The sequence below is a fragment of the Micropterus salmoides genome, unplaced genomic scaffold, assembly GCF_014851395.1.
Source record: "Micropterus salmoides isolate LMB-PRFRI ecotype aquatic unplaced genomic scaffold, ASM1485139v1 Ms_hic_scaffold_11, whole genome shotgun sequence".
Lineage (NCBI taxonomy): Eukaryota > Metazoa > Chordata > Actinopteri > Centrarchiformes > Centrarchidae > Micropterus > Micropterus salmoides.
Genome location: NW_024040152.1, coordinates 9,457,389 through 9,484,922, shown reverse-complemented (window position 1 = coordinate 9,484,922; position 27,534 = coordinate 9,457,389). Strand labels below are relative to the sequence as shown.

At 38.6% G+C, this 27,534-nt stretch overlaps 2 protein-coding genes, 1 long non-coding RNA gene and 1 pseudogene across 3 annotated transcripts in view; 1 reads left to right on the top strand and 3 right to left on the bottom strand.

Moving 5' to 3' along the window:
- Positions 1-1,414: 1,414 nt before the first annotated feature.
- si:dkey-24p1.1 (uncharacterized protein LOC556718 homolog) lies at positions 1,415-11,610 on the bottom strand. The gene is made up of 17 exons (XM_038712436.1): positions 11,391-11,610; positions 10,532-10,606; positions 10,026-10,430; positions 8,411-8,671; positions 7,800-8,051; positions 7,312-7,515; positions 6,926-7,219; positions 5,951-6,244; positions 5,218-5,484; positions 4,706-4,963; positions 4,456-4,537; positions 4,294-4,357; positions 4,060-4,199; positions 3,799-3,856; positions 2,692-2,786; positions 2,548-2,605; positions 1,415-2,172 (listed from the first exon to the last, which is right to left on the bottom strand). Exons 2-17 carry the CDS (start codon positions 10,578-10,580, stop codon positions 1,963-1,965), a joined length of 2,991 nt encoding a protein of 996 aa, XP_038568364.1. The 5' UTR covers positions 10,581-10,606; positions 11,391-11,610; the 3' UTR covers positions 1,415-1,962.
- Positions 11,611-16,002: 4,392 nt separating this feature from the next.
- Positions 16,003-17,148, bottom strand: LOC119897206 (annotated as a pseudogene).
- A 2,161-nt stretch (positions 17,149-19,309) lies between these two features.
- The window catches only part of LOC119897203 (basement membrane-specific heparan sulfate proteoglycan core protein-like), a 22,393-nt gene continuing 14,168 nt past the window's right edge, over positions 19,310-27,534 (bottom strand). The window contains exons 10-13 of the mRNA XM_038710792.1: positions 20,697-20,981; positions 20,450-20,561; positions 20,232-20,301; positions 19,310-20,006 (exon numbers count right to left, since the gene is read on the bottom strand). Coding sequence (XP_038566720.1) covers positions 19,644-20,006; positions 20,232-20,301; positions 20,450-20,561; positions 20,697-20,981 — 830 coding nt within the window. The 3' untranslated portion in view covers positions 19,310-19,643. The remainder of the gene's footprint in view (positions 20,007-20,231; positions 20,302-20,449; positions 20,562-20,696; positions 20,982-27,534) is intronic.
- On the top strand, positions 22,608-27,222 carry LOC119897208. Its single transcript, XR_005443372.1, has 3 exons — positions 22,608-22,664; positions 26,765-26,806; positions 26,888-27,222. It is a non-coding gene; the product is annotated as an uncharacterized LOC119897208 (long non-coding RNA).

Genomic DNA, 27,534 nt, shown 5'->3' with positions numbered 1-27,534 from the left:
TATGAGGTTGACTGGTGACCAGGCTGGCAGTCAATTTCAGTGGGAAGGCTTAATCATAAGTGACTGTACATATAACAGTGATTTATGTTGATTGTAGGAAAAAGAAAGGAAGCCATTCACCCGACAAGGGATTGGTGGACACTTCAGACATTTTAGTTACTAATGAGGTGAGTTTATGTCCTTGCACACATGACCATGTGTATGTTATGAGAATATTAAGTGTCATTGCTGTGTGTGTGGACAGAAATAGTTCTGGGTGAGTTTAGTCTGCAGTGACTGGTGGCTTACATAAGACATACTGCACGCCACCCACTATCTATCATTTAGTGTCAAAAACTTGCTTACTGTAAGCTTGAGAAAAAAGTACATTTTATCCTACTACTGCACCATCCCCATCTCTGCTCTCCATACATCAACTTTGCATAGTGTACTGTCAACCCTGACCAAAATCTAGGTAACTCTGTATTGTTGAGTCTTGCTTTCTAGATAACAGGATACAATGTGTAATGATGTTCTTTTAACAGTAGAGCGGGTGTCATGTAATTGGGTCTCCATTTGTTTTCCTGTAGACCAACTGTTCACAAGTGGATGTGATTTACACCAATAAAGCCATTCTGGAAGAGGAAGCAGTAGTTCAGGAAGATACTTTGCACTATGCTAACGTGGACTTTGCTAAACTCCAGGCCAAGTCAGAGGGTAAGCTCGGGGAAGGGGAGATCAGAGGCCTGGCCTCCAAGACGGCTGAGTATGCTGAGATCCGTCTGCACTCCAGAGCAAGCAACGGAGGAGATTGAAATGAAGAAGAGACAGTTGCTGACACTTATTTGGGACAAGGGAAAGTCTCTGATGATCTCATAGGACTGGTCGATGAAAAGGTCATGGCTTAACTTTGGGGGAAAAGATAGCTGAAACACAGGTTTCTGGGCTTCAAACAGCCGCAGCACTTTACTATGTCCCCCTTCAGTTTCCAGAGCCCAGCTGAGCAGAACAACCTCGTAAAGTCTGCAGCAGTGGAGATAGCAACTGCGCTACAGCCATCCTTCTTTAAAGCGAGTAATGCCACACACGTGTGGCTTCAAGTTGAGCTCTCAACTTTTGTCACAGTAACTGTTTTCTGTCAATCTTTCTTGTGTCTCTTTACTGAAAAAATGCCCAGCAAACAAAAAAAAACATGAAAGTGATTTTGAATACATAAGGTAGGTAGCTACCATAGGATACAGATGTCAGAGCCACTCTGCATGCTGGGTATGAAGCTTCAACCTCCCTACAATCAACCATAATAAAACCAATAACCGTTCCACCACATTAATCATGCAGCTGTTTATATTTAATATTTCACTGCTACTTTTTGTCTTACAGTTCTGTTAATTTATTATTTAAACTAATTGTGCAGAGTTTAAAAAACAGGGGGACATTTGTGTAACACTTTTTTATTGATCATTTTGTATTTGTTTTTGCTAAAATGTTTATGTTTGTGCATGTTTATAAAACCTAAGAAAGCCAATCTTTTCATACAAGAGCTGAAGTCAAAGCATGTTATTAAATGGATGATTATGCATATAGCACATTGTTTGTTTCCGAAACAAACCTAAGTAAAGCAGCTGCTGCACAGCGTTATAACATTACAGCCATGTCATCTTGCACTGGAGTATGTTAATAAATGAAATAAACAGTAATGCCAAAACAGCTTACAAATATGTACATTTGCCCACACTTTCCTTTATAATTCAGTAGTTTAAACAAAAATGTTAAAGCTGAGCCTCATTTTACTTTAGATTGCATGGGCTTGGATTAATCACTTTCCTCTATTTCCTCCATGTTAGGTACTTGTTACTGCACATTAATATAACGAAATGTAATATTTTAGGAGTGGAAACATTAGAGTGATAAAAATAAACATATTTAATAAACAACAGTTGATGATTTATTAGAAACATGTGGCTCAGATAAGAAGATCTTAACTCAGATTTTGACCTCAGAGTACTGAGTATCTTCTTCATCAGAGCTGCTGGAGTCTCTGTTGGCTGTCCGATGTCCAGGCTTTGCCGTGATGTTCACCTGTGTATAATTGAGATCTGCTTCATCTTCACTGGTGTCTGTGTCATAGTCCAATGGATTTGGAGACTTGGCTGCACTGAAGTTCTCGTACTCCTCCTGTCCTTCTTGTTCATTCTAGGAGGATAACAGAGATCTTCACCAGGTCATTTGTCATAATATTTGATGGATTCATTTATATCTGGATTTTATGCACAGCAAGGTTCATATCAACACACATTTGATGCTTGTAAGAATTTGATGACGTTTTCCTTGGTGAATTCACTTTCTAAACAGGAAACATCTTCTTTGCTACAGCATCGTGGACACACGTGTTCTAAAAATGACATACTTCTTATTTTCTAGAGTTATAAAAAAAAGTAGCTCTACAATAATAATTTCCTGGAACCACATAAAATATAGATCCATGCCAAATATCATTTAGACATTAAACGATGCTTTCATGCAAAAAAAAATGGACCAGGAACAGAATGTGGTTCATAAGTTTCTGACCTTTTCAGTTGGCTTTTTCATGTACACCATAGCATACACGACATTCTCTGGATTGTTCCTAGAAAAGCAAAATGTAATCACAAAATTTGCCATGTAATATTTCTTTAATTGTTCTGGTATTATATGAAAAACATAAATTCTTACTTTTGCTTATTTCCAAAGTTTAAATTTGCATAGTTGAGAGAACCAGCCTCTGTGTGTCCACCTTGCTGTTTGATTGGCTTTTGTGCAGAAGGACCCTGAGCAGATGCAGACAGAAGACATCAATGAATGTACAGTAGCAACTGAATCATTTCATTCATGCCTTAAAATGGCAGCTGTAGGTTGTCCGGTGATTCATTGCTCCACAATACTGAATACTGAATGATTACTGTTCTGACAAACAGTGAGGAGGGCGCTACAGAACACTGGGCAAAGCAAAAGCTTGATCATTGAAAGATGCATCCGGCTCTCTAAAGTAGAGCTCGACAAATACTGATTTTAGAAGACCGAGGCCAACGCAGATGTTTGCATAGTAGTTGTTTGAACACAAATATGTCTTGTATGTGGTAAACTGAAATTGCATGGAGAATTCCTGATGATGTTTTTTTTTATCAAGTTATTGTCTTGTTTGAGATCCCTGTATCTTGTGCACTCAAGAATTCACCTTTGGGATTTTGGGGGCTTTGTATTGCCAATTTAACTAGTTTAAGTATTGTTTTAGAATTTATGAGGATTTTACTTACAGGATTCAATATTTCTGCTTAAATTTGATACTTTGCATTATATTTAAATCCACAATATTTAGAGCTCAGGAGGGGGGAAAGTTGGGATACAGCGGACCTCTGCTCACTAAAACACAACTGAAAAAGTGATTAATCGCTAAAATTCCTATAAGATGTTGAAGATGGACCATGTTTGGGGGATTTGATCCAGTTCCACACTGAGTTAACCCCCATAAACACCAGTTCCTATATTTATAGCATTTTTAATTTGACCCTCTCTGCTTGGTAAAACAGCCACCTCTTTCATTCTCAATGCCCAGTTTCTGAGCCCAAACTGAGCTAATGATGATGACATCAGAGTTTTTTTTCTCATACTCACGGAAGACATTTAACAGTCTCAGTAGTACTCATGACTAGTACTTGTGTAAACTTCCGTGTAATAAAGGCCAACATACTGTAAATTCTACTTCTTGTTTTGTTTTTAGTAAAGTCTCTGCTTTCATTTGTTGTTTTTAATGATGTTGTTGCTTTGAATTGCTTGACTCACCTGTTTGCCAGCGGGCAGATTCACAGTGCAGTAAACACTGCTGATGTTGGATACAGGCCTGTGGAACAACATGGCAATAAGAATAAAAGCACGCATATTCACTGACTATGATAAATGACAGGGCAGGCTGTCATTGTGACCATTCATGTCTGAAGGATCTTAATGGATGCTTTGACTCCAGCATGAGCAGCGGCACCTTGCTCTCTGCCCTACAGAGCATGCCTTGTCCTGGGTGGGGACAGTGTGCGTGTGGCTGCTTACGTGCTGTCTGGATGAGGCTGGCGTCGTTGGGCCTTTGGACGGCATGGCTGGTCTGGCAAGAGGTCATCTCTGCTCCTGCAAGGCTCTGCCATGATGGGCTCGTTTATCAGATTCCTCCTCCTAGGGCTATTCCACCAACTCTGAATTGGTTTAATGACACACACAAAGATATTTAATTTTTGTCTGAAGTTGTTTAATAAAGAAGCTGAAAAGGTTGCACAAATAAGTCATCACCAGAAAACCAAAACAGGGCGGTGTGTTCGTAGTTTCATGATGAACTGATTTGTTTCTCTTGCGTCTGAAAACATAAAAGGGACATGACAGTGATTACATATGCCAAATCATCTGTGAAATGGACAGATTTTTGGTAGGAAACATTCTGTTTTCATAAGTTACCTGTAAACAAATAAAATTAAGAAAATAATGAGCAGGACAATAAACACCAGGATGAAGAACATCAGGGCCTTTTTTAGGCCTCCTGTGGTTAGAAAATACAGAGCATCAGTATATAGACAAAGATTTGTGAACAAATAGTATAGTTTTTTAAACTGATCTGATTTTATCAAAGGAAATAATCTGTTTTGATAAGTCTGATTTCTCTGTGCCTCTAAGACCTCTCCCCTATAAAAGATAAAAATTCACTCACGGTCAAACAGCTGGACTGTATCAGAAGAGCTTTGGCTGATTTCATTTTTTGCGATGCAGTAGTATTCTCCCGGTTGGTTTGAATTCACTGTGTAGTTCTGATTGACAAACACTTCTACATCCCTTCCCTCTGTCTTCTTGTACCATGAATATTGTGTGGCTGGGGGATAGCTTTGAGCACTGCAGCTCAGCATCACAAAGCTTTTCCCATCAGAATACTGCTCTGCTGTTCTTATAATCTTTATGTGTTTTGGAGCATCTGTGCAGCGGCATTTAGGAGAAAGGGAAGCAGAACAAAAATATTTACTCAAAATCTTAGTGTCCAAAGACCATACTGGAAAATGACAGCACAACCGAAGACATATAGTGGCTTCAGATATATTTTTTGATTTTTATGCTCTCTTAAAAAATAGAACCCAGTAATAGAAATTGTTGTGATTATATATTTTTTTTATTAGAAGGAATTTAGAGCAGAAATGTGATTCTGACATACACTATAATATGTATACTCACACTTGACTTTAACCTCGGCTTGCTGAGATTTTCCAGTTCCAATTATATTACTGGCTTCACAGCTGTACAGTCCACTGTCAGAAGGACTGACAGACTTTATAGTGCCGTTCCAATTTTTGATGATTTCACTCTTCCCATCAGTCACCTTCATCCAGGTAACAGACGTCACTGGTGGCTCGGCCCGGGCACTGCAGTTCAGTATCAACTGCGTGGTTTCACTCACGACAAGACCAGGCTTAGCTTGTACTGTCACATCTCTGGGACGATCTGCATTTACCAAAAATATAGTAAAACAGAATAGTCAGATCTAAACACAGTCTGATTATGTCAGTTATTATGGCTTGTAATCACTATCAGGATCCCAAACATTTAATAACTGGTTGAATAAGATTTGCATAATACACATTTAACTTTTGTCAGAATGTAGTTATTACAGCTCTATAAATAAATGAATCATTTTACTCAATGGTGGAAACATTGAGAATTAAGTTAAAGTACAATTCTGCACAGAAACTGTAAAATCGCAGTACAATATTTGAGTAAATGTAGATACTTTCTTCCACTAATTTAATGACAAAACCACTCGTCAACTAGACACATAATCAAAATGACTTCATCATGGAAAAAATAAACAATGTAGTTCTCCTTTGCCGTGTGAAAATCAAGTTAATGGAAAATTCTAGCTTTGATGATTTGTTTGATAAGCAAGATAATGCCCCACCGAATAACTCACATTTCACCACCATCTTCCTTTGTAAGCTTTTGCTTAAACCTTCATCATTCTCTGCGTTGCAGGTGTAAAGGCCTGTGTCGGTTAAAGTTACATTAAACTTTAGATGTAAAGTGTTATGATCCTCATAATAATCATGTTGAGGGGAATGCCATTCTGAAGCCTGAGAATTTGATATAGAAGTCCTTGTCAAAGTCAGACGTGACTGTGGGAAGCTTTCAACGGTGCAGCTGATGGTGATAAGCTGATCTTCGATGACCTCAGCATCCAAAGACAGCATAGGTTCGGTAGGAGGATCTGTAGAGAGGACACAGCTGTGTGCTTGATTTTCAGGAGGATTCATTCATTTTTAAACATGTTGCATGACATTACAACAGCACTCCATAAACAGAAAGTCAACAACTGCCCTGAAAGCTTAAACATTTAAGAGTTTGACATTTTAGGAAATGTGCTTATTCGATTTCTGGGTAAGAGTCAATTGAAAAGATTGATATCAGATCTTATGTTTGTCCATTGACTATTAGGCTAAAACCAGCAACATGTTACCTTAGCTTAGCATAAAGACTGATGGAAAAAGCTGGCCTGGGTCTGCCCACAGGTAACAAAGTCAGCCAACAAGTATCTATAAGATCACAAATGAATACATAATTTCTCGTTTATTAGATCCTAAGCACTACCCCTTTTCTTCAATGCACTAATCCCAGCTAGAGCTCAAACCGTTCTGTCATTTAATGTTACCTGACACATAAATCATGGCTGGAATGGCTAGAATAGTGTTGTGTGGTGGCGTGTGGGCCACTTTGTTTGGATCGGAATCTTTTACCACGTTTAACTCTCTGCCAGAAAGCGAATAATAATACTAAATAAGTGATGATTTCTTTGGTGATTGTTTGACTCAATCAAGTGTAAATGTTTATTTTTCTAATAATCTGTAAAGCATTTGAAGAAACTTAAAAATCACAGAACACAATGACTTACAATGTACTTGTATGCACACAGGCTCACTATCCTCCCCTGTACCAATGGCGTTGGTTGCGTTGCACTTGTAACATGCTTCATCTGCTCTTTCTAACCTCTGCAAATGTAGACTTTCTTCATTAGTCTTGTACGTCCACTGTGGGGAGTCAGTCGGTTTATTTTGGTTGTAACGGTGCCAGAAGTATGTCACTGGGGCAGGATTGGCCTCAGCCCTACATGTGAATGTGAGGGGTTTGCCAACTTTCACATTATTACCATGTTCACTGATGGAAATAGTTGTCTTCACTGGGCTATCTGAAAGTAAGAAATAACATTTACCTTTCTATGTTGATACACTGATTTCAATCCTCTGACATAAATGCAGTAAAAGGAGCTGTGGAACTTACATTTAACGTCAATTTCAAATGGCTGTGATTGTCCTTCACCTACAGTGTTAGTGGCCCTACATGTGTAGTAGCCTCGGTCTTCAGGCATGATTTGTTCAACAACATGTGTCTGCTCCTGACCAATAGCTGTCTGATCTTTATACCAAACATAGAACTCAGGTTCTGGTTTGCTTCTCATCACATAACATGTTAAAGTTATTTTATCTCCTTGAAAATTACAGAAGTCATTGAAGTCATCTTTACCTCAACTTCAGGCTTATCTGTAACAGAAGATTTCAATAATTATTAAGGTTGATCCACAATGTGAACAATCCACTAAGAATACTGGTGAAATACTACTGAAAAATCATTAAAAAATACAAATTCTTATAAATACCAGAGCAAAATCTTTTTTTAAAAAACAGCAGTATATTACAGGAGTCAAATGTTTGAGAATCACAAACACACCAAATTAAATTCATTCAAGTAAAAACTTAGGAAGTACTCACATGTAACATTAATCATTATTGGGTTTGATTTACTGTTCCCATGTTTGTTGTGAGCTTTACAATGGTATTCTCCACTCTGTGAATCATTAATTGATGTTAAGGTCCATTCTGGCCCTGAATGCATTTGGTGGTCATTTTTGTACCAGGTAAAGGTGGGGCCAGGGTGGCCTTTGGCAGTGCAGGTGAGAGTCACAGACTGTCCTTCCTCGATGTTTCCAGGGCTTATTTCTGCCAATATTTCTTTGGGAGCATCTATGTCAACAAATTCAATACAAGCAAGGAGAAATCAATCTACATATAGCAAGCATAGGTGGATTGTTTACACAAATCAAATATATATGAGAATGAAGCAAACCTGTATTTGAATTTAGTCCCAGAATTTGTTGATCACATAAATTAGAGGTATACAGTTTGAGGTAAATCTCTACTGCTGTGTTTATAAATGCTATTTATGTGTAACATTTTACAGAATTACAAAAACTTGTATTGTGATATTTGGTGCAGGTGCAGGTGCAACCCTTAGTTTACATTTGGAAAGTTTATATCAGTAGTACATATTCCCACTGTTTTAGTGGACAACGCATAAATAAAGTCTCAATTCATGAACTTACATTCGACAGTTATGCTGACATTCCGGATCAAATATTTGTCTGTGTTGTTTTCTGTTTGGCATGAAAACTCCTTCCCATTGTCCTGCCAGTTGGCTGTAAAACTTGCTTTGGTGCTTTTCTGTTCTTCATGTGTCTGTTGTGAGTATAAATCTTGAATTTGTGGGTTTGAAGGGCATGAACTTAAAGTGGAGCATGTAAGTGTTATCCTGCCAGATTCTTTTACAACAGGTGGTGTCTCAAATGTGATCGGGCATGGATTTTCTGAAAATATGAAAATGAGACAATATGAGCAGAAACATAATGTTTGTAACATTTAACAAATACAGAATAGCCAGTGTTAGTAAATTTTAATCAATACAGTATCACTATAAATAAATACTTTGTATAGAAGAATTACTGTATACTTTTTCAGCCTTAAACACACTGCCTAGTCACAGTGACTGAACTACTGACTTAAGCTGGTAAATTATGCCAAGTGGAGCTTGTCATAATAGATGTTGGCTGAGTCTTTCCCTATTTTGTGACTGAAAAGAAGGATCCCATAATTCTGTTCCACACAATAATAAGATACAGATCTTTAACAGCAGTTAATGTAGCAGTAAGAACTTACTATTTAGGTCAGGTACCTAAATATTGACTGCTATGTTTTGCCATTGAGTGTAATAAATGTGTAGTGAGCAATTCAATACAGAGATGTCTATCTCGAATTTTGTCTTTTAACAGGGAGAGCTTACAAAGCTACAGGTGCAGACTCTTCAGTTACAACAACTTCCTGTTTTATTACAAAACATTGAGATGCCACGTCACAGATCAAGATCTTTTGATTGAGGTGGATCTGGTGAACCCACAAGTCAAGTAATACATCAAAGTGTAAAACATGTCATTTCCTCTTTCCAGTAGGGGCACTATGACTGAATATTGGTATGTAGATGTCTTCAGGACAGGACTCTTAGCCGCATTCCTTTTAATTCCTAGGTTTTATTCTAGGTGAAACTTGTCGCCCTGTATGAGGCGCTATCAAGCCATTCTTCCACACCCGTGTCCAAGACCCATTTAATATGTAAATTTTAATGACTTTTGATGTGTGCAAAGTTTTGTGAGTTTTCAAGCACCTTAAAAATGTGTTTTTAAGAGGCTAAAATAATTCCTTCAGTTGCAATAGGTAATTTGCAGCCGTTGCCGTGGCTAATTAGATCAGATCACATTAAGTCATTTCAAAAGCTATCACTTAGAAATTGGTTTGAGATAACTTCCTATAAGCATGACATCAGAAGCCCAGCGATCTGATTATTTTTGCTGATGTTTTAGAAATATAATAAAAAAGGACTGATATACTTTGTCGTAATTGTTTTCATATACTATTTCAACTTCACTTCCAATTCTCAAAATGTTGACGCAAAATGTGACTTTACTGAGTTCTTATAAAATTACAAATGGACAGCATGTTTATATCATATCACAAAACCAGGATGTTAATTCCTGTATCTGATATGACTTTCCCCGACAGATGTAATCTTGTAACCCTACAGTTTTTTTCAAATTATTAAAAATGATTTTAAAAGTTTTCCTATATTCTATATTATTAAATCTCAAATCAACCAATCTTTGTGCTTACCTTCAACTGTGAGGTTCACTACGTTAGTTTTCCATTTTTCAGAAGAAACAGATCCTACATATCTGAAAGAGTAGTTCCCGCTGTCAGTTTTGTTCAGGTTGCAGATCAAAATACTGCACTTTGGTGTAGATCTGTAACTATTTCTCCAACTTGAAAATGGAGAGCCAGTATAATGCACTCTGTCTGCAAAGTCTGGACTGACGGGACGTAATGAGTTATTTGTGCTATAAATGATAGTGGCATTAAAATCTTTTAAATCTTCATTCCAATTTGCATTCTTCATCCAAAACCAGTATAGACCAACATGATTAATGTTTTTAAGGACTGTGCATTTGATTTCAATGCAGGACCCCTCTTTTGCTGTCAGTTTGCTCTCTTCCAGTTTGAAGAGGGCACAAGAAAAATCTGTGGTGGTGAAAACACAAGTGTCAGGTAATGTGTATGACTTCAGTGCAAATGTGTTAAAAGCAAACAATGTTATCATAGTGAAGTAATAACATTCCTACTCTTTATCAGTGCCAGAACTACCAACCACCCGACTGTCTGAGCATTCATCTTCGTGTAGCATTAAGGTGTGATATCTGAAAACAACAAAAAAAAACACAAAGCAAAAAAAGAGTGCGTGTACAGTATTATATACATCACAACACCACAGAACCTCCTCTCTTTTTTTTTAACCTCGTTAACAAATGGGCTTCCTCTTCTTCCTCTTTTTGTTTCTTTTTTCTGAATAGTCTGCATTTTCTTCCTCATTTTAAGATTGTTTGGGAATGCTCTAGCATTGCAAAAATGCAAGTTCTCTTTTGTTTTTATTCTTTCGTTTGTGTAGTTGTAGTTATCATGGTTGACACAGCAGAGACCAAAACATACATCACATTTTAAGGCTTAAAGTTACATGTTCAGTTTCATTTTCCTTTAATACCTAAAATATGACTTGGAGGAAAATAGTTTATTTGACATCAGCTGTTTGTTTAAATCACTTTTGTCTACCTCACCAGCCATGCATTCAAACCCACGCTCCACCACGCAATAAATTAGTAGTGGTATAGCATTTATTTTACAGATTTAATATTTTATCCTTACAGTGTATTCATCACGTACAAATGTCAATGTAGATTGTGGATACAACAAGATTACTTTTGCTGGAGAAAGTTCACTAATCACTAATAACTGAATACATTTTGTCTTTCAGTTTCGAAAGTCTTAATTAGAAATCACTCGACTATCTCTATCGTAGTACAAATCGTACGATCTTGATGATTGAGATAAACCATCACAGGGAGAGAGAACCTTTTCAGTTAAATTAGGCAGTCAACTAGATGAAATATTTTAGACTGAAAGACACAAAAGTAAGCTTGTTCTTACCTCAGATGATCCACTTATAGTAGTCCGTAGCACACACCATCCATCCTGAAGTAAGAATACGTTTAAAAACTGTGGAAAAAAATTCACAGTTACTTAAAATCTTGAATTTGCATGCCCAATCATGCAAGCCAGAGATCACAATTTTTTATAGTGGGACTGATGAAGGTTGTTCTTTCCCTTCAACTTGTCTGCTACTGTAGGCCTATGCATGCAGTTGAACTTCCTCTCACTTCCTCTATTGGATGCCTGTGTAAATAGTGAAAGTCACTCACTGTTCAGGGTGGGCGAGGTGAACAGGCACAGGGCAGAGTACAGTGTTTGACATCCATTTGCAGAATGTAGCCTACGCTGTATTTACAGTGTCCTTCAGTAGCCTACTGCAGGCTCATTTATGAGAGGGAAAATGTGTCAAAAGATTGACATGCAAAGTCAAAAGGCCTTAACTTTTTGGTTGAAAAATAATTATTGTCATTTTTGGAACATTAATCATCTGCTTTATCATGAGGACAAATATCTTCGGTCATTTTTGTTGTTATTTGGAGAAAATAGTGGTTTGTCATCAGTGAACGTTACAGTAGGCTACTTTGTCTTTGTTTTGATGCGCTCTGGAATGCCTTTGTTTGGCTGCGTGTCAAAGTAAAAAAAAAAGTTAACTTACTGTTTACCATGATGGAGTCACAGTTTTATGCCCATGGATAATACATGTCATTGAAGCATTTCTGACATAAATACACACAGCTTGACTAAAGTAACATTATGACGCCAATTCATCAGCACCGACTAGGCTAACATCTAGCTTTTAGAAATGGCCCATTGGTCTCTAGGGAAAATGTTGGTGTGTAGTATCCAATACTTATGCATTTGACTCATAACAGTTTAAAATAGCACTGTAGCAGCAAGACAGAGGGTCAGTGACCTTTGGGGAGGTGTTCTACGGGGAGAGCAGTGATTGGTGGTTATGTAGGGACTGAACCCTTCTATAGAATTTGACTGGGTCACTCTCCAAGCTGCTGCAGAGCTTGTAATTGATGCTGAACTCTTTGCTTTAATAAACTTTTATGATCAAGAACAGTGTCAAGCAGGTTTCTTCTCAACACATCATCGCAGCATTATTGTTCGGACACCACAGAAATTGACACCCCAGATGGGACCGTGTTGTGCCTAAATTCATTGTTCCATCACGGGCTCCGTCGAGCTGACTCCCGCTCCAGAAGCTAGCATATATGTTGAGTTTTCTCATAAACTGTGGGCGCTGGTCAGTTCGTGTGTCTGTGTGTGCGTTAAAGGGTACACCGGTTTGATCCCGTGTGGATGTTTGCGGTTGGATGTGTGATAGGACTAAATTTTGTTTGCGTTGTGGACAACGCAATAAGGGGTGTGTGTGAATATAATGAAGAAAGATAAATAGATATAAAAGGAAGAAAAAGGAATAGTCTACGAGTAACGGAAAAGTGACCTTTCATAACTTTGCAAAAATTATATATATGGGCCCTCAGATTCTTATAAATGTAAGTCGATGGAAACTACTGTTTCGTGAAACTAGGCTTTAAGGAATAGTCAAATTGGATTAAGGGAAAAAGAGAGTGTAACCCTGGCCAGGGTCATTTGGTTTTAATAAAATTAATAAGGCTAAGGAATTATATAATATAAGGATTAGGACGCCGCAGATCTGGACAAAAGCCCTTGAAGGCGATCTTAGATGGGTTGCAAATCCTGGAAAGGCACTAGGTGAATTTCCGGGTCCGTTCAAAGGAACTGGGAGCTTGTAGAAGAAAAATTTAATTGTAAATTACCTCTCGATACATGTGTTGATGAACTAGGTCCAAATTAGCCTCTCATTAAATATCTACAAACTCGAGGTAGCACAAATTTAGGAAGGAAAATAATAAAGGAAAACGGTGCGGCGGAAGCATGCTTTATAAATAGTGTGAAGGAATGCATTCTTATTGATTGGATAGCTAGCATGTGTGTGGGAGAAATATGAGAGGTTGTAGTGTGTGTGGAGAGCTGCCTCTGCTGTGTCTCTGCTGTGTATGAGAGGCTATGCAGAGGATGATATGCGAGGATTAAAGAAAAATATATATATGAATAAATAAATAAAGAAGGGAGAAAATGTAATTGCGGCAATTGCAAATGTACCTGTGTTAAGCTAATTGATTACTCCTTAGCAAGGGAGTCACTTTGTCCTGAAAAGTGCTGGGGACATAGGGGCTCAGACTAGGGGTGTGAAGATGTGTGAGATACTTAGCTTGTGAGTCAATCACGATATGCGATAAAAGGTTGAGAATGAGATGAAAAGATCCTTAGCATTAAACACTTAATTTCCTGCATTCTGGTGAAAGTTTCTGCACTAGTATGGTGGAAGCATGGCAATAGGGGTCTATACAGTTCATATAGCCCATCAAGTGGATCTATATAGGAAAAAGGAACATTGACCAGAAAGAACAGGAGTAATTCTCAGAAAACTCAATCAAATACAACTGGTGGAAAATAAGAAGGAGGAGAAGAAACAGGCTTTGGTTATGCAGGATCAGTGTTTACCAAAGCAACAATCACCACCACAGCTTCAGTCAAACCAGGTACAACCATATTGCCCCAACCACCACTAGTGGTTCCAGTTGTTTCATATCCACAGCCAGTTCATGGACAGACACAGAATTGGAGAGGAAGGGGACAAGGAAGCTCAAGAAGAGGAAGAGGAGGAGGATTTAATCCATACCTCCAGCAGTCTCCAGAAGTGTGTTATAATTGTGAACAGGTTGGTCAGGAGGAAATTTCAGAGGAGGAAATTTCAGAGGAGGATTCAGGGGCCAGTCAAGGTCACTTGGAGGCCCGGTGAACCCTCACAGGGGCCCAGAGCCAGGATTCTAGAGGTGCCCAGAAAATCCGCATCAGGGCCGGAAAGAGATCCAGCAATTGAGGTGAAAGTAAATAACCGACCATTGGAAGTGATGGCGGATAGCGGAGCTGCTTTCACCTGTGTTCGGCCTGAAGATGCCACACATCTTCCTATGTCCAATCAACTGATTCGGACAATCAGGTTTGAGGGAGTGAAGCAGCTGATTCCTCTCACGGAACCAATTGAGCTCTGCTATAAAAATCAGAAAACTACGATACCAATTTGGGTATTGTAGTTTTCTGATTTTTATAGCAGAGCTCAATTGGTTTAGAACTTACACCTATTGCTTTATTGGGAAGAGATGCTTTGTTTAGATTGAATTGTACAATAAAATGTACACCAGACGGCTGTCTGATAGAAGTACCAAAAGAAACGGTTCACCAATTATTGATGACAACAGAGATGGAGTCCTCTTCAGTATTTTGGATTGGAAATCTCAGTGCAGATTTTTTGGAGCCGGCTAAGATTTGGGAGAAATTTATTGTGGCAAACATGCCAGATGCGAAACTTCCGGAATATCCATTTCATTGTACGCTCAAGTATTCAAGAATGCTGCCCAATCAAACCCAGAGGAATGGTTGGCTCATCAACCAAAGGGAATTCAACTAAGCTCATGTTGCATAATTTTGGGACCACAAGGAGCGGCTATGAAGATAAACACTGATAATATGGCTTTGACACGCAAAGACCAAGATGAAGGTAAAAACAATTGTGCTGCGCTCCCACGGGACGGAACTTCTGACTGTACCAAAGGTTAGAAAGAAAGCGGTTGGTGAGCGAGTCTTTTCGTTTCGCACTCTAACATTATAGAACAGTCTTCCAGCAGATATGAGACTGGCATGTGAGGTTTTTAAATCAAAGCTTCAGACCTACTTATTCACTGGTGCGTATGAGTCCTAAATGTTCATCCCTGATGTCTTTGTGTAAGTGGTACTTACTACATGTGTTTAATTAAAATTTTTATTGTACTTTTTGTATTTCAAATGTATTCTTTTTGTAAAGCACTTTGATTGAAAGCACTCTATAAATACATTTATTATTATTATTGTTAGCGAGCTAGCAGTAGTAAACAAACTCCTTCCACATGCGAACACAATGCAAATAAAACATTGGAAATCAACAATAACTAGATGGCTTGAGTAAATCGTAAATCATACAATGAATGCTTTTTTCATGTCATGCAGTCAGTCACACCTCCGAGCCTAATCACACACACACAAGCTCGGCAGTGACAATTCTCAAGTAAATATACATTTATTCTCATTTAGATTTTATTATAAATATTTTATATTCTGTTAAGCCTAATTGTGCCATGATTATGATATTTAATATCAGTATGATAACATCAGGATATGATGTTATCATACTGATATAAAATAGGCATCAGCTTTTTGCCTTGGAAAGACCCCTTATTATTTTTGCAAACAATGCAAAGGCACAGTACATTAATATCCTAATAAGGGTCAAAGGTCATGTTTGAGATCAAGATTTTTATGTAGATAAATATCTTTATTAAAAAAAAACAAAGAATTGCCACATTTCCAATATTCTAACTACAATTAATTTGGCTGGACAACAAAACAACTGTAAAGTAATTTTTCTCAGCTCTATACACTGGTGAGTTAGGTCTTTTGCCTTTGTACAGTGCATTTCATATATCCGAAAACATTAAAAGCGAGTCAGTCAGCGAAACATTACACAAAGAGAAAAACAATGGACTTCACTTCCTCTCCCCAAGAGCAGCAGCCACTATCTTCTCAGCATCAGCCGCCATTTCATCAATGGCACTGTTTAAAGCTTGCAGCATGGCAGCGAAAGAGCGGCTCGCACAGCGGGCATGTCTGGGGATCGCCATCTCCACCAGCTTCGACGAAACCGTGGCCAACTCCTTTTCTGCCGCTGCCAGGCGCTTTTTCACTTCACCTTTGGTGACCTCCACTGACAGTACACAAGTCCGCAGCCCTTTAAGTCTTATGGGTTCCATGCCTCGCTGTCCGGCTAATCGCTCCACCGATTCTTCGTCCAGGCACAGAGATAATTGTGCTTTGGTTAGAATCCGCATTGCTACACTTGAGTCCACCATGGAGGCCACAAGGGGAACAGGAATAGCTGACACCCCACCAGATAACGAGGCAGCTGCCCATACTAGCGCTTTGAATGCCTCCTTTTTCTGACTGACAAGGTTGGAGGTTAGCGTCGGTAGAGCCAAGAGAGGGCGTGGGCTCGGATCTCTGGAAGGTCTCTTCCCACATCCTCCAACAGGCCAGGGAAGTCAAATTTCTCCAGGGTGGAGGGTCTCACCAGGTAGACTTTAGGCTGTGCCACACCCTGTGATGTCAGTACTTCCAGACTGGCTTTTCTCTTTTCTTCTAGGCTTTTTTCAGTGTCTTTTTCTAAAGATAAGAGAATAAAGTACACTGTTTGTTGCTGCATTGACCGAGCCTCCAGGAACACATCCACACTATTGGGATGGAGTGTCTGTGTGAATGTCATAAAGACAGCATTGTAGCGGAGGAACTTAACTCTATCCATGTATCCCTCAGGTTCAAATGGAGAGGTGGATGGGACAGGTGGCAGATCCCACAGGCGGAAGTCAGGGTGTTTAGGGTTAGGGTAGCCTGCCACTTCCTCCGCAGCAACAAGGGAGGGAGACGCAGCTGCTCCATCATCCCCAGGACCGAGGCCACGGAGCGAGTTTATGAACGTGGCTTTTTCATCCCCACGGTTCCCCACCACAGCTAAGTTGATCCTGCTGATCAGGAGATCTTCCACTGCATCCTTGACATCTGATAATTTGTTGCTCTCAATAGACTCTTTGAGAGTCTGAAGAAGGTTCAGGCCTCTTAAAACATCAGCCATTTCTGTAAAAAAAAAGAATAAAAAAAAAATAGAAAAAGAAAATTTGTTGTGTTGTTATTTGTTGTCCCTACAACAAATAACCTACCAGAGAGATCATAAGAATACGTAAGGATATTTACAAACAAAGATTCAAAACTAATCGCTTAACCATACTGGTTAAGTGTAGCAGTAGACATGATGGCATTTAACATATTAATAAATAATAATAAAATACAACTATCAGCTTTAAATAAATCTGGTGTCACAGGAAAGCTCCTCATTCAGCACTTGTGTACATCAAGTTACACCTGAACTCAAAGTTTACATTGTCCGTTAATGGAAATGCATTACGGCACATTGAAATTGAGCATTTCATTGTGGGCCAGTTATCGGTATGAGTATTAAGTATGATTATTTTTTTTGTAATTCAGGAAATCTCAATTGTTAAACCAATCAAATATAGATTTTTTTGCCATGCAATTGAACACAATACTGTGTACACTCACCTACAGATCTGATGGAGAAGACGCCCTGAAATATTTGTTCTCAGTTGTCAAATGTTGATTCTTCTGTAGCTCTGAAGCACCAGAAGCGTCAGGTTGATCTATTTAAAGTGTCCGTCCAGTGAGTGGAACATTCTAATCCTGTTATCTCAGCCTTAATCCAAAATCACTAAGCTCGTACGTGCATACTGTGTATTAAAGTAAAGCTACTTGTAGTCATGCAGAAGCCTACAAGAAGGCACACATTTAAAAACACATAAATAAACATTCATGTTACATTAATGTTTAAATCCTCTTACATTATTACTATTAATATTATTATTACCACCACAGTGCCGTACTAATAAGCACAGCTGCTATCCAGACAAGAAAATGTGGCCAAAAGGTATCAGTATGGCCATGAAGTATCTTAAAAATATGTTTATTAACAACACAACACACAACACTTTTTCTCCACACTGTCCACAATGTGATGATAATATGTGGCACCCTGACTCACAAATTGTTAAGGTGCATACCACATTACCACAATGGCCACATTTTAATTACAGACAACCTATTTTACAATTTTAGTATGAAGACTTGCTGGATAATGTTGATACACAGAACCTGTAAAGAGTTTGTTTGGGATATGCGTACTTCACTCCTTTAATATTGATACACAAAAAACACACTTTTCTGAGTGAGTTTTTTGTGTATGACATTGTGTTTCATTTTCTTTTCATTTACTATGAAAGCTGTTAGATAAAATTTCCTATATAGACCGTACAAAGACCATCCCAATAAAGAGGAACAAAGTAATATTAATAAAGTTGAAGGACGTATGTATACTGTGTGCGAGAACATTGTGAGCCAAGCTGCAGAGCTTTCTTCTCTTTTAAGAGGAACCCAGTATGCAAAACATCTGATATGTGGTGTTTCAGATGTTATTTTAGGCTCACATCCTCTCACAGAACGATTTCCTGCCTGTTTGGCAGAAGAAAACTGTGTTTCTACACCAATATACATGCAAGTTCATTTCAGAAAAAAGTAATTTAACTCTGTATTCAGCATTTAAAAAACGATCCATTGGCCAATAAATGATTAAATTCTTAAATGTGTTAGTGTTGTCTTGCTGTTGTCAAATGTGTCCCTCTGTAATGCTAATGGTTTTATAGAGTTATGAGAGTATTAAGTGCTGTTTTGATACTCGGCAGCAAACAGTTCTAGCTGCCCCAGTTCTCTTAAAAATATACAAACACTTTCAAATTTTTTCAAATGTAACTAACTAACAACTGGGTGGAGTTAGCATCTACCCCTCAGGAAGGAAGTGACTAAGTGTTTAGCCCAGAATGTCTGTATTGGTTTAAAGCGGGGGTAGTATTTATGCATCCAAATAGCATTCAATAAATCAAACACTGAAAAAAAAATCCGGTATCTACATGGCTGGCCTACACACTCTGCAACTGTGCATGAAAAAGTGTTTTGGGGGACTGGCTTTGGAGGAAGGCCTGAAGGGAAAGGATGGTGATTGTTTGGGTTGGGTACTTTCAAAATCTTGCTGTTACTTGCTAGTTTCTCCAACCCTAGCTTTATCACTGTATAAACACTGGGTGAACTATGTCCTAAACAAATAAAGACACAATAACTACATAAAGACTCTTCTACTTACTTGCCTTAATGGCAATGAAACATCCAAATACATTCTCAATTTATTTAATGTGATTTCAGCTTTCCGGTTTCATAGTTATTTCTTAAATAACAATAACACATAGAGTAAAATAATAATAAATTATTCACACAGACTAACATTCTATACTAATACAACCAACCTCCTGTGCTGCAACAGAGATGATTAACCAAATAACTACTACATTATGGTTGTTAAACAATCATTTGAGCATTACTGCAGGTTGGCTTTTGATAATCACAGTTCCATTGCAGAAACTACACACAGAACAATTACACATAACAGCAATCATCCATCAAATCAGAACAAATTTCAGAAATAACTTCTCAAATATCCTCAAATAACTAAACAACACTGTGCTCAAATTTGATTATATCCTTCACACTGGAATACAGTGCCACATCCTCCCCTTCCTGCTCATCCGGTACACAATGTTTTCTCTCCTTATCCTCACCTATCATATCCTCTTCCTCTTTGTCCTCTCCATCTTGTCTCGCCTCTGTTTTTTCTTTTTTAATTTCAGCATACTCTGTCTCTGTGGTCCCACGTGTTGTCCCTGCCTTTGCCGCAATCTTTCTTTTAATCAGGGAGAAATTAATGTTGGAGTAGTCCGTGTCTGATTTCTCTGCCGCCACAGCTCCTCCTTCTACTTCAGCTGCCTCTTGGTAGATGGCCTGATAATCTTCCACTGCATGACCAGCATCTGTCTGTCCGGTACAACATGGTGAGAGTAATTCATCAGCTGTTACAACACCAACAATTGACAATCCTGATTTGATGCCTGAATCACCTCAAATGGCAAACTGAAAACTCCTGCACTGCTGATTACCATAGTGTCTTTTTCAACACTACCACTAGGTGTTGCAGTTAAATCCTGCACGTTAGGGCTTTTAACTAATATATAATAAGACCAGCTTTATAAATATAAGTACCAGAGAATCCTTGTGACTTGTCACCATCAGCAGAGTCTCAGCCACATTTCCACAGGTCTTCTTTTTTTGTCTGAGGAGATTAATAGATTAACAAACATTAATAGACCAATAGAAAGCAGGTATTTGTTAATTATAGGTTAGGCCTGCATTCTCCAGTTAATCATGAATAAATCCTGGAATTCAGATTAACAAGACATGAATAAGACTTTATAGTGTACCTGTGGCATTTTCTTGTCAAACAACAAATGACGCCAGAAATAAGAACGCCAATCAAAAATGCAATGATTATTTCCAGCCGTGTCATAAATCTTATCAATTTCATGGGTTGACCTGGAATGAAGAAAAGAAAATCAACGCTGAGCCACTGCTGATTCTTAATTTTTATGGATAACCTGTAAAGTTTGATTAAGGGTTGTCAAAATACAGAAGATTCGAGAAAAGAACATTTAAAGGGTGAGCAGTTACCTTCTTCTTTTTGTTCGATGTTTTTTATGATGAGGTTCTCTTTTACTTCTCCATTTCTATTGTAGCTGACACACTCAACAACAGTGTTACTGTAGTCTTTTACAGTTAGGGTGACTGTGCTGTTGACTGTGTGGTTTGACACAGTGATAATGCGAGTGTACTCGGTGTGGTTCTCCAACAGCGGCCATTTGATGGTGGGAACGGGAACCCCCTGACTGATACACATGCAAGTCAGACCCTCAGACTGATTTATGCATCCTGAGCTGTTTAGGATCTTTGGATACACTGCAAAAAAAGCAGAATCACAGATCAAATAAAGAATACACTGACAGAGGAAAAGGTAGAATTTGAAAACAAATTTCCTTTATATGGAGAAACAAAGGGAAATGTTTATAATAATAAACATAATAATTTTATATGAATTTTTCAGATCTTCAAAGCAACCATTTTGAACAAATAAGTTGAATTTATCAGATGCTGCAATGTCTAATATTCAGAACACACCGCTTCAGTCTGAGGTTGAAAGACCAAGACTAAGACAGATGACCAGAAAAATGTATCTTCTGGGTGGAGTATAAAGAAAGATCTTAAAACATCTGTAATATACAAATAATAATTAAATTAAATAGAATAACTAGAATTCAGTTATGGGGTTTATTGCTAATGTTGACGATGTTGCCCTTTTGTATTCTGTCATTATGTAACCCCTTTCTTCATAACAAATTTCCCCTAATGGGACTATAAAAATAACCTTGAACCATGAATTAAATCCTTATTTTGGTGTAGAAGTCATAAAATGAAAAATGCACCCACCAAGACATCGCCCCGCATATATTTAAAATATTAGCTCTTTCAGACTTAACTGTACATTACAACACCTTTTCCACTGCATGGTACCAGCTTGCCTCGCCTCGCTTCGCCTCGCCTCGACTGTACTCACCTTTTTTTGGTTTTCCATTGTATAAAAGTACTTGCATCTGCTACCAGGCACATTATTTTTTTTGTATCACTTCCATCGAGGTTCTAAGCGTTCTGAGATGATACTAAAGAAGATACTAAAATGTGACGTGAAAACACAGCAGACTGCTGACTGGTCAGAGAGAATTATCCCTATTCACTGCATCATAATTGCGCGTGCCAGACAGAGCCAGCAACAGAAAGTTTTATGTTTTACAGTTTTCATACGTTATTTCATCACTAAATCCACTTCTGAGAGATTTTGAGGTGAGGAATCAACTGTGTAGATTTCAAATATTGACAGTTTTACAAAAAGTGATGGCCGAACAAAAATGTGCATGAAAGTTTTCTGCTCCCATGGTCACAGAGACCGCTACAGCAACAACGGCAGAAGAAACAGCTGTAAGGTTTTCATACAGCTTATCTGTCTTTACATTCTGAGTAATGTTGAAATGTTTTAACCCTCTACAGCACAGCGTTGCCCTCAGGCAACAGAAAGTTTTCTTAAGCTCCATATCCAGCACTTGCTTCTTTAAATTATTTCAACCAATTTGAATGGTCAAAAAACTATCAACAAACAGTCCAATAAGGTGTGGGAGTCACTATGAAGCATCATTTGAAGGCGGAACTTCCTTTTCTGACACTTGGTCACAGGAGCAGGTGGTGTGAGAAGAAGGCAAGATTATTTGGTTAAGAAATCTTATTTAAAATGACGTGATGATGTAACCCAGGTCACAAAGGGTTAACAACACGGAAGTGTCTTAGCCAATGAGAGCGCAGGTTTACAGCAACATAGCAGGCTAGGCAGATGCCAGTCAGATGCTGGGTGACACTGTGGGGAGAGGACCTGTTTCTGAACGGTAAAAACATAGCTCAGATAAAATAGTAAAATCACAATAAGTTGTCAAATAAGAGTGATAACAGTCTGTACTTTTTTTAAGACTGTAGATGTGTGTGTGTGTGTGAGACCCTGTTCACTGAAACCTGCCGAAGAGAGAAATCCCTGAATTGGTGAGTCACGGTAAAAAAAGAAATTAAATGCTGCGTCAGGAGGTGCTAGGCTAAGCTAGCGAGTTCAAGTCCATGGGCCTACAGTTAACAAAATTAGCATTGAGTGATGAACAGTGCAATTAGCCTACTGTTGTAGTCTTCAACTAAAGTTAATCAGTTTGACAACTCAGTTGAGGGAATATAAAAATGTGAGTGTTTAAATGCTCAGTGTTTTTCTGGCAGGTAAAGCTACTGTTTAATACTGAAGCTACATAAGTTATGTTTTGTCAGACATTTTATTTCATTGTTCATGGTGAATCTGTTGCATTTGAACATTGTTCTTTATATTTAAAAATGTATGACCAGTGTTCAAAATAGAAGTTTGGGTCTATTTTATTCAGTAATTAATTTGACGCAAGAGGTATTTAAAAAAAATGTTAATTTTGCTATTTGCCTTATATGTATATATTTTGGTTAAAGTTAAAGGAATGAATACTTGAGAAATGCATTTAAGAAGGCTATTGAGTAAAGAACTACTCTGGCTGCAGGCCAGGTTTTTTCTTTGAGCTGAGTTAAAGTTGATGGCAAGCCAACCCAAATGAGACCTTGAGATCCCTGGATTGAAGATCCCTGAATTGAGGAACTCTGAGCTAAGTACTGCTGATCTTATCCCTGTCCTGCCACAGCGGTAGGATAATCAGCATAAACTGCAAAAAACCAGCACCACTTTTACACTCAACCTTCAGCACCACTTGCGCAACCCCACACTTCCACTCTGACTGTATTTTTTTATTTTGGACTTTGAATGGATAATTACCTTCCTCATCCCTTTGGAAGTGCATCCTTGGTGTCTGCAGAACTGAGAATTAATTTGGTTTATATGATGTACTATGATGTCCTGGTTATTGTAGTTTGACTATTGCTCATACAGTGAAAAGCGAATGATTATGAAGTTGATGTGAGATGTGAAGTGATAATTTTGAAACAGGTGTTGTTTAATAAGGTCCTTCACCGGAAGTGAATATTGAGGATTTAGATTTAATTTGAGTTATTTATAATAGGGTGCACCCAGTAAGGAAATAAGAGAAATACTTGAAAAAAGATCAGTGATTTTAGCCCAGCTGAAAAATCGAGGTAATTATACAAGCTCAGTGATTTCTACCTTACAGAAAGATGCCAAAGGAAATAATTCATTAAGGGAGAGAAACTGAGGTGTTTTTCGTTAAAGTGAACTGTATATTAATGGTTATATTATTTTTGGTCAATTGTTTAAAAACAATACAAGGTACCCGTTCATAACTCACTGTCTTGTGTGGTCACTGAATATTGCAAGCAACATTCTGCTCCTTGGCGAGTCTAGAAAATTCTGATTCTGGTCCAGTTTGGCTGTAATATTTTTTAACAAATAATTTACTGTCTGTAATCATTAGTAGGGTTAGGAGCCGTGTGCTACATAAAAGTGGCAAGCTAGCCAGGAGCAGATAACTGATTTGCATTGAACACTGACTACAAAAGAAAATGGATATAGTCCAGAAACACAACATCAAAGTTCCAAACTCTGTAATGGTCAGTGGAATAGCTGGAGATGAAAAAGATGAAGAAATTGTAGATTTCCTAAAACAGTACGGTTCCATTATCAGAATCATAACAGTAGATGACAGTTCCTCAGAGTTTTTCCAGAGCCTAATCATAGAGTACAACTCAGGAGTTGTCAGCTGATGATGGTGGTGTTACCTACCGTTTAGTCTTTTGCTAGCATGTACACACAGACAATGAGAAATACCACCACTCAGTCCTATCTTGCCAACTTTAAGGGCTTGCTAAGTTGAGTGGGAGGGATTATGCCGAGGTTCTCAAAGACATGATGTCCCAAATAAGCAAGTCTATCGCTGATCTTGTGTCACCTACATCTGAAAAAAAGCTCTTGAAGAATCTGAATCAGATGTTGTAGAAACCCTGGAACAGCTTCCCAAAGTTAACCTTCCTATTAAAGCTGCCTCATCAGATGTTGACAAATCACCACCTGTAGTTCCAAGTGTTGGACTCCAGAACATTACTGCACTTACTTCACATGATCTCAGCCCACCAGAAGTTCAGAGAGTTGTAGTGGAGCATATTGTGAAAAGGGAAGACAGTGCACTACAGATGCATTCCTCACTGTGCATTCTCATGACAGGTCCCCAGACCTGCTCATGAACCTGACTATGATTCCTGGCGATCCAGTGTAGAACTTGTCATGACTGATCCTACCACATCAGACCTTCAGTGGTCTCGGCTGATGTGGTCAAGCACTTGAGCCCTAGTAGCTTGCTCGCTTGATCAAACCCTACAGCTGCAGCCGAACAGTTAAACTAGACACAGATACTGGTTCTCAGGTGACTACGGTTCCAGAGTAATTTTACAAACAGAACTTATCAGGTCAAGACATCAAACCGCTTAATGATCTTTTAGAGGTTGAAGGTGCGGCCGGACAATCTGTCCCTTATCTAGATTACATAGAGATGGCTGTTACATTCCCCAAAGACTTTCTTGAAGTTGACATTGAAGTAGCCAGTCACCCGTGTTGATAAGAACAAACACACTTGATGTCATATATGCAATATACTCAGACATTAAGACCCCAAACCACTGACCAGGTCATTACGGTTACAGGGTAGTACTAAACACACTTGAACTAAGAAAAAAAGCAGAACAAAGATGGCAACGTAGGTTTAGTCAAAATGCTTGGGAAGACCCCAGCTGTCATTCCTGCAGGCCACACCATCATTCTGGAGGGATCAGCCAACATTCATGACCCCTCTGCAGACAAATGGGTCATCATAGAACACCCCACCCAGTCATTGTTGCCTGGTGGCCTTTGTGTGAAAAGTTGCCTGTTAACCCTTCCTGCTAATTCACCGTACAAAGTGCCTGCGGTAATTAAAAATGAATCGAAACAGGATGTCACAATCTCACCTACCTGTGTCATCGCTGAGCTTGAAACTTTTCACAGCATTCTATCACAACACAATGTGACCAATGCAGCTGATATAGAAACAAACTCAGACTTGAGCTGTAGCGATTCTCCAATACCACAGGAGTGGAAGCGGAGCGTATCACCAACAAGCTGAATGAAATGCCAGAAGTCTTTGCTCACCACAATTTGGATTTTGGATGTACAGACAAGGTGAAGCATCATATAAAAGGCCACTCAATGATCTAACTCACGGATATCCACCACTCTGCAAAAATTCAAAAAACAAGGCAAGAACAGATCAATATCATGACCCCAGACAACCCTTTGAGGGTCAATGGACATTGACAGATGTGATTGCCAGAGAGCATTTGAGACCGTCGTTGAGAAGCTTACCACAGCCCCTGTTCTCGGTTTTGCAGATCCCAAGTAGCCTTATATCCTGCACATGGACGCCAGTACTACTGGTCATGGAGCAGCGCTATACCAAGAACAGGAAGGCAGGCTTGGGGCCATAGCTTTCGCTAGTCAACGGCTGTCACAAAGCGAGTCTCGCTATCCGGCCCATAAACTGGAGTTTCTCACCCTCAAATGGTCTGTGACCGAGAAAATTCACCACTATCTTTATGGGAATCAATTTACTGTTGTCACAGACAGTAATCTTTTAACATACATTCTTATCTCTACAAAGTTAGATGCCACCGGTTACAGATGGCTTGTGGCCTTGTCTAACTAGTCCTTTAAACTTTATCATTTATATATAATACTATCAGGCGGGTAAGCTAAACTTGGACGCGGATGGCCTCTCCCAACGACCGCATGGAGAACTCCTTGACAATGCCCAGTCTAAGAAAGAGCAAGAGCACATAGCTCGCTTCACTCAACGTCACTTAGCTGACAGGGACCCAAGAAGGGGTGAATCAGGATGCGATCTGTGAAAGTCATTTTGTTGGAGTTGCAGATGACCCCTAACTAGGGTTGGGCATGAACCATTTCCAAGAACTGTGGATTCGATAAGAAACGTGCGTTTTATTATTTTCTATAACTTTCTGCATGTTTAAGTGATGCTCCCGACTGAAATGAAGTGAGTGTTTTATTGTTTAAAAAAGTGTCAATTATCTGCCAGGACCTGCTAACTGGACCTAATTTCACGTCATTTGTTATGCAGTACGTCAAAAAACTCAACGTCTCACACCCAGCTACAAAACAGGTGAGCTGATATTCACTATTTATACTGAAGGGAAATGAATGATGTCTACAAATGATTCCAATATATTTTCCCCCCCTCTAGTACACAGTAGACTCTCACTTTAGCCATGAAGGGGAAGAGGAGCAAGGAGAAAATGGATATAGGTCACAGAACGCTGACAAGATCTGTGGTGAAAGGGTTGGAACCAGAACAAAGATTCAGTAAGAACCGAAATCAATAAGTAGAATGGGAATCAGATTTGGAATCGATAAAAGTAAAATGATACCCAACCCTATCCCTAACCAGGATGTCCGCTTGGACAGTAGGCTACCTCACACAGGAACACCCAATGTAATAAATAACTGTTTTGTTAAGTTTTACAGAGAGTGAAATGTCATTACATAAATAACAATAACAATAACCTGTGTCATATCCAATTGATCAATGTGTTTCAAGTGTTGTTTCCTTTTTGCGAAATGATTTCTTGCCATTTTTAAAAGAGATTTATGATTTTATTTTGCTGTCTGAGCATAGTCTTTATGGAGGACTGATCCTGACACATTCAGAAATAAATACAGAAATAAATAATGCTCAATAAATATATAAGCATCCGATTAAATGCACAAAAAAATTAAGTAAATAATAAATGCTGGCAGTAATTAAATTATACAAGGAGATATAAATGTATATATCTATTTAATATTTTGGGGTGGGAAGGTCCAAAAGAAATCATTATCATTATAATGTCC

Excerpts from the sequence above, each read along its gene's own strand:
- si:dkey-24p1.1 (XM_038712436.1), bottom strand. The coding sequence starts at position 10,580 with ATGAATGCTCAGACAGTCGGGTGGTTGGTAGTTCTGGCACTGATAAAG. Across the intron at positions 5,485-5,950 it reads AAGGAAGATGGTGGTGAAAT|ATCGTCCCAGAGATGTGACA; the intron begins GTGAGTTATTCG and ends TGGTAAATGCAG. Across the intron at positions 2,173-2,547 it reads TGAAAAAGCCAACTGAAAAG|AATGAACAAGAAGGACAGGA; the intron begins GTCAGAAACTTA and ends TTATCCTCCTAG.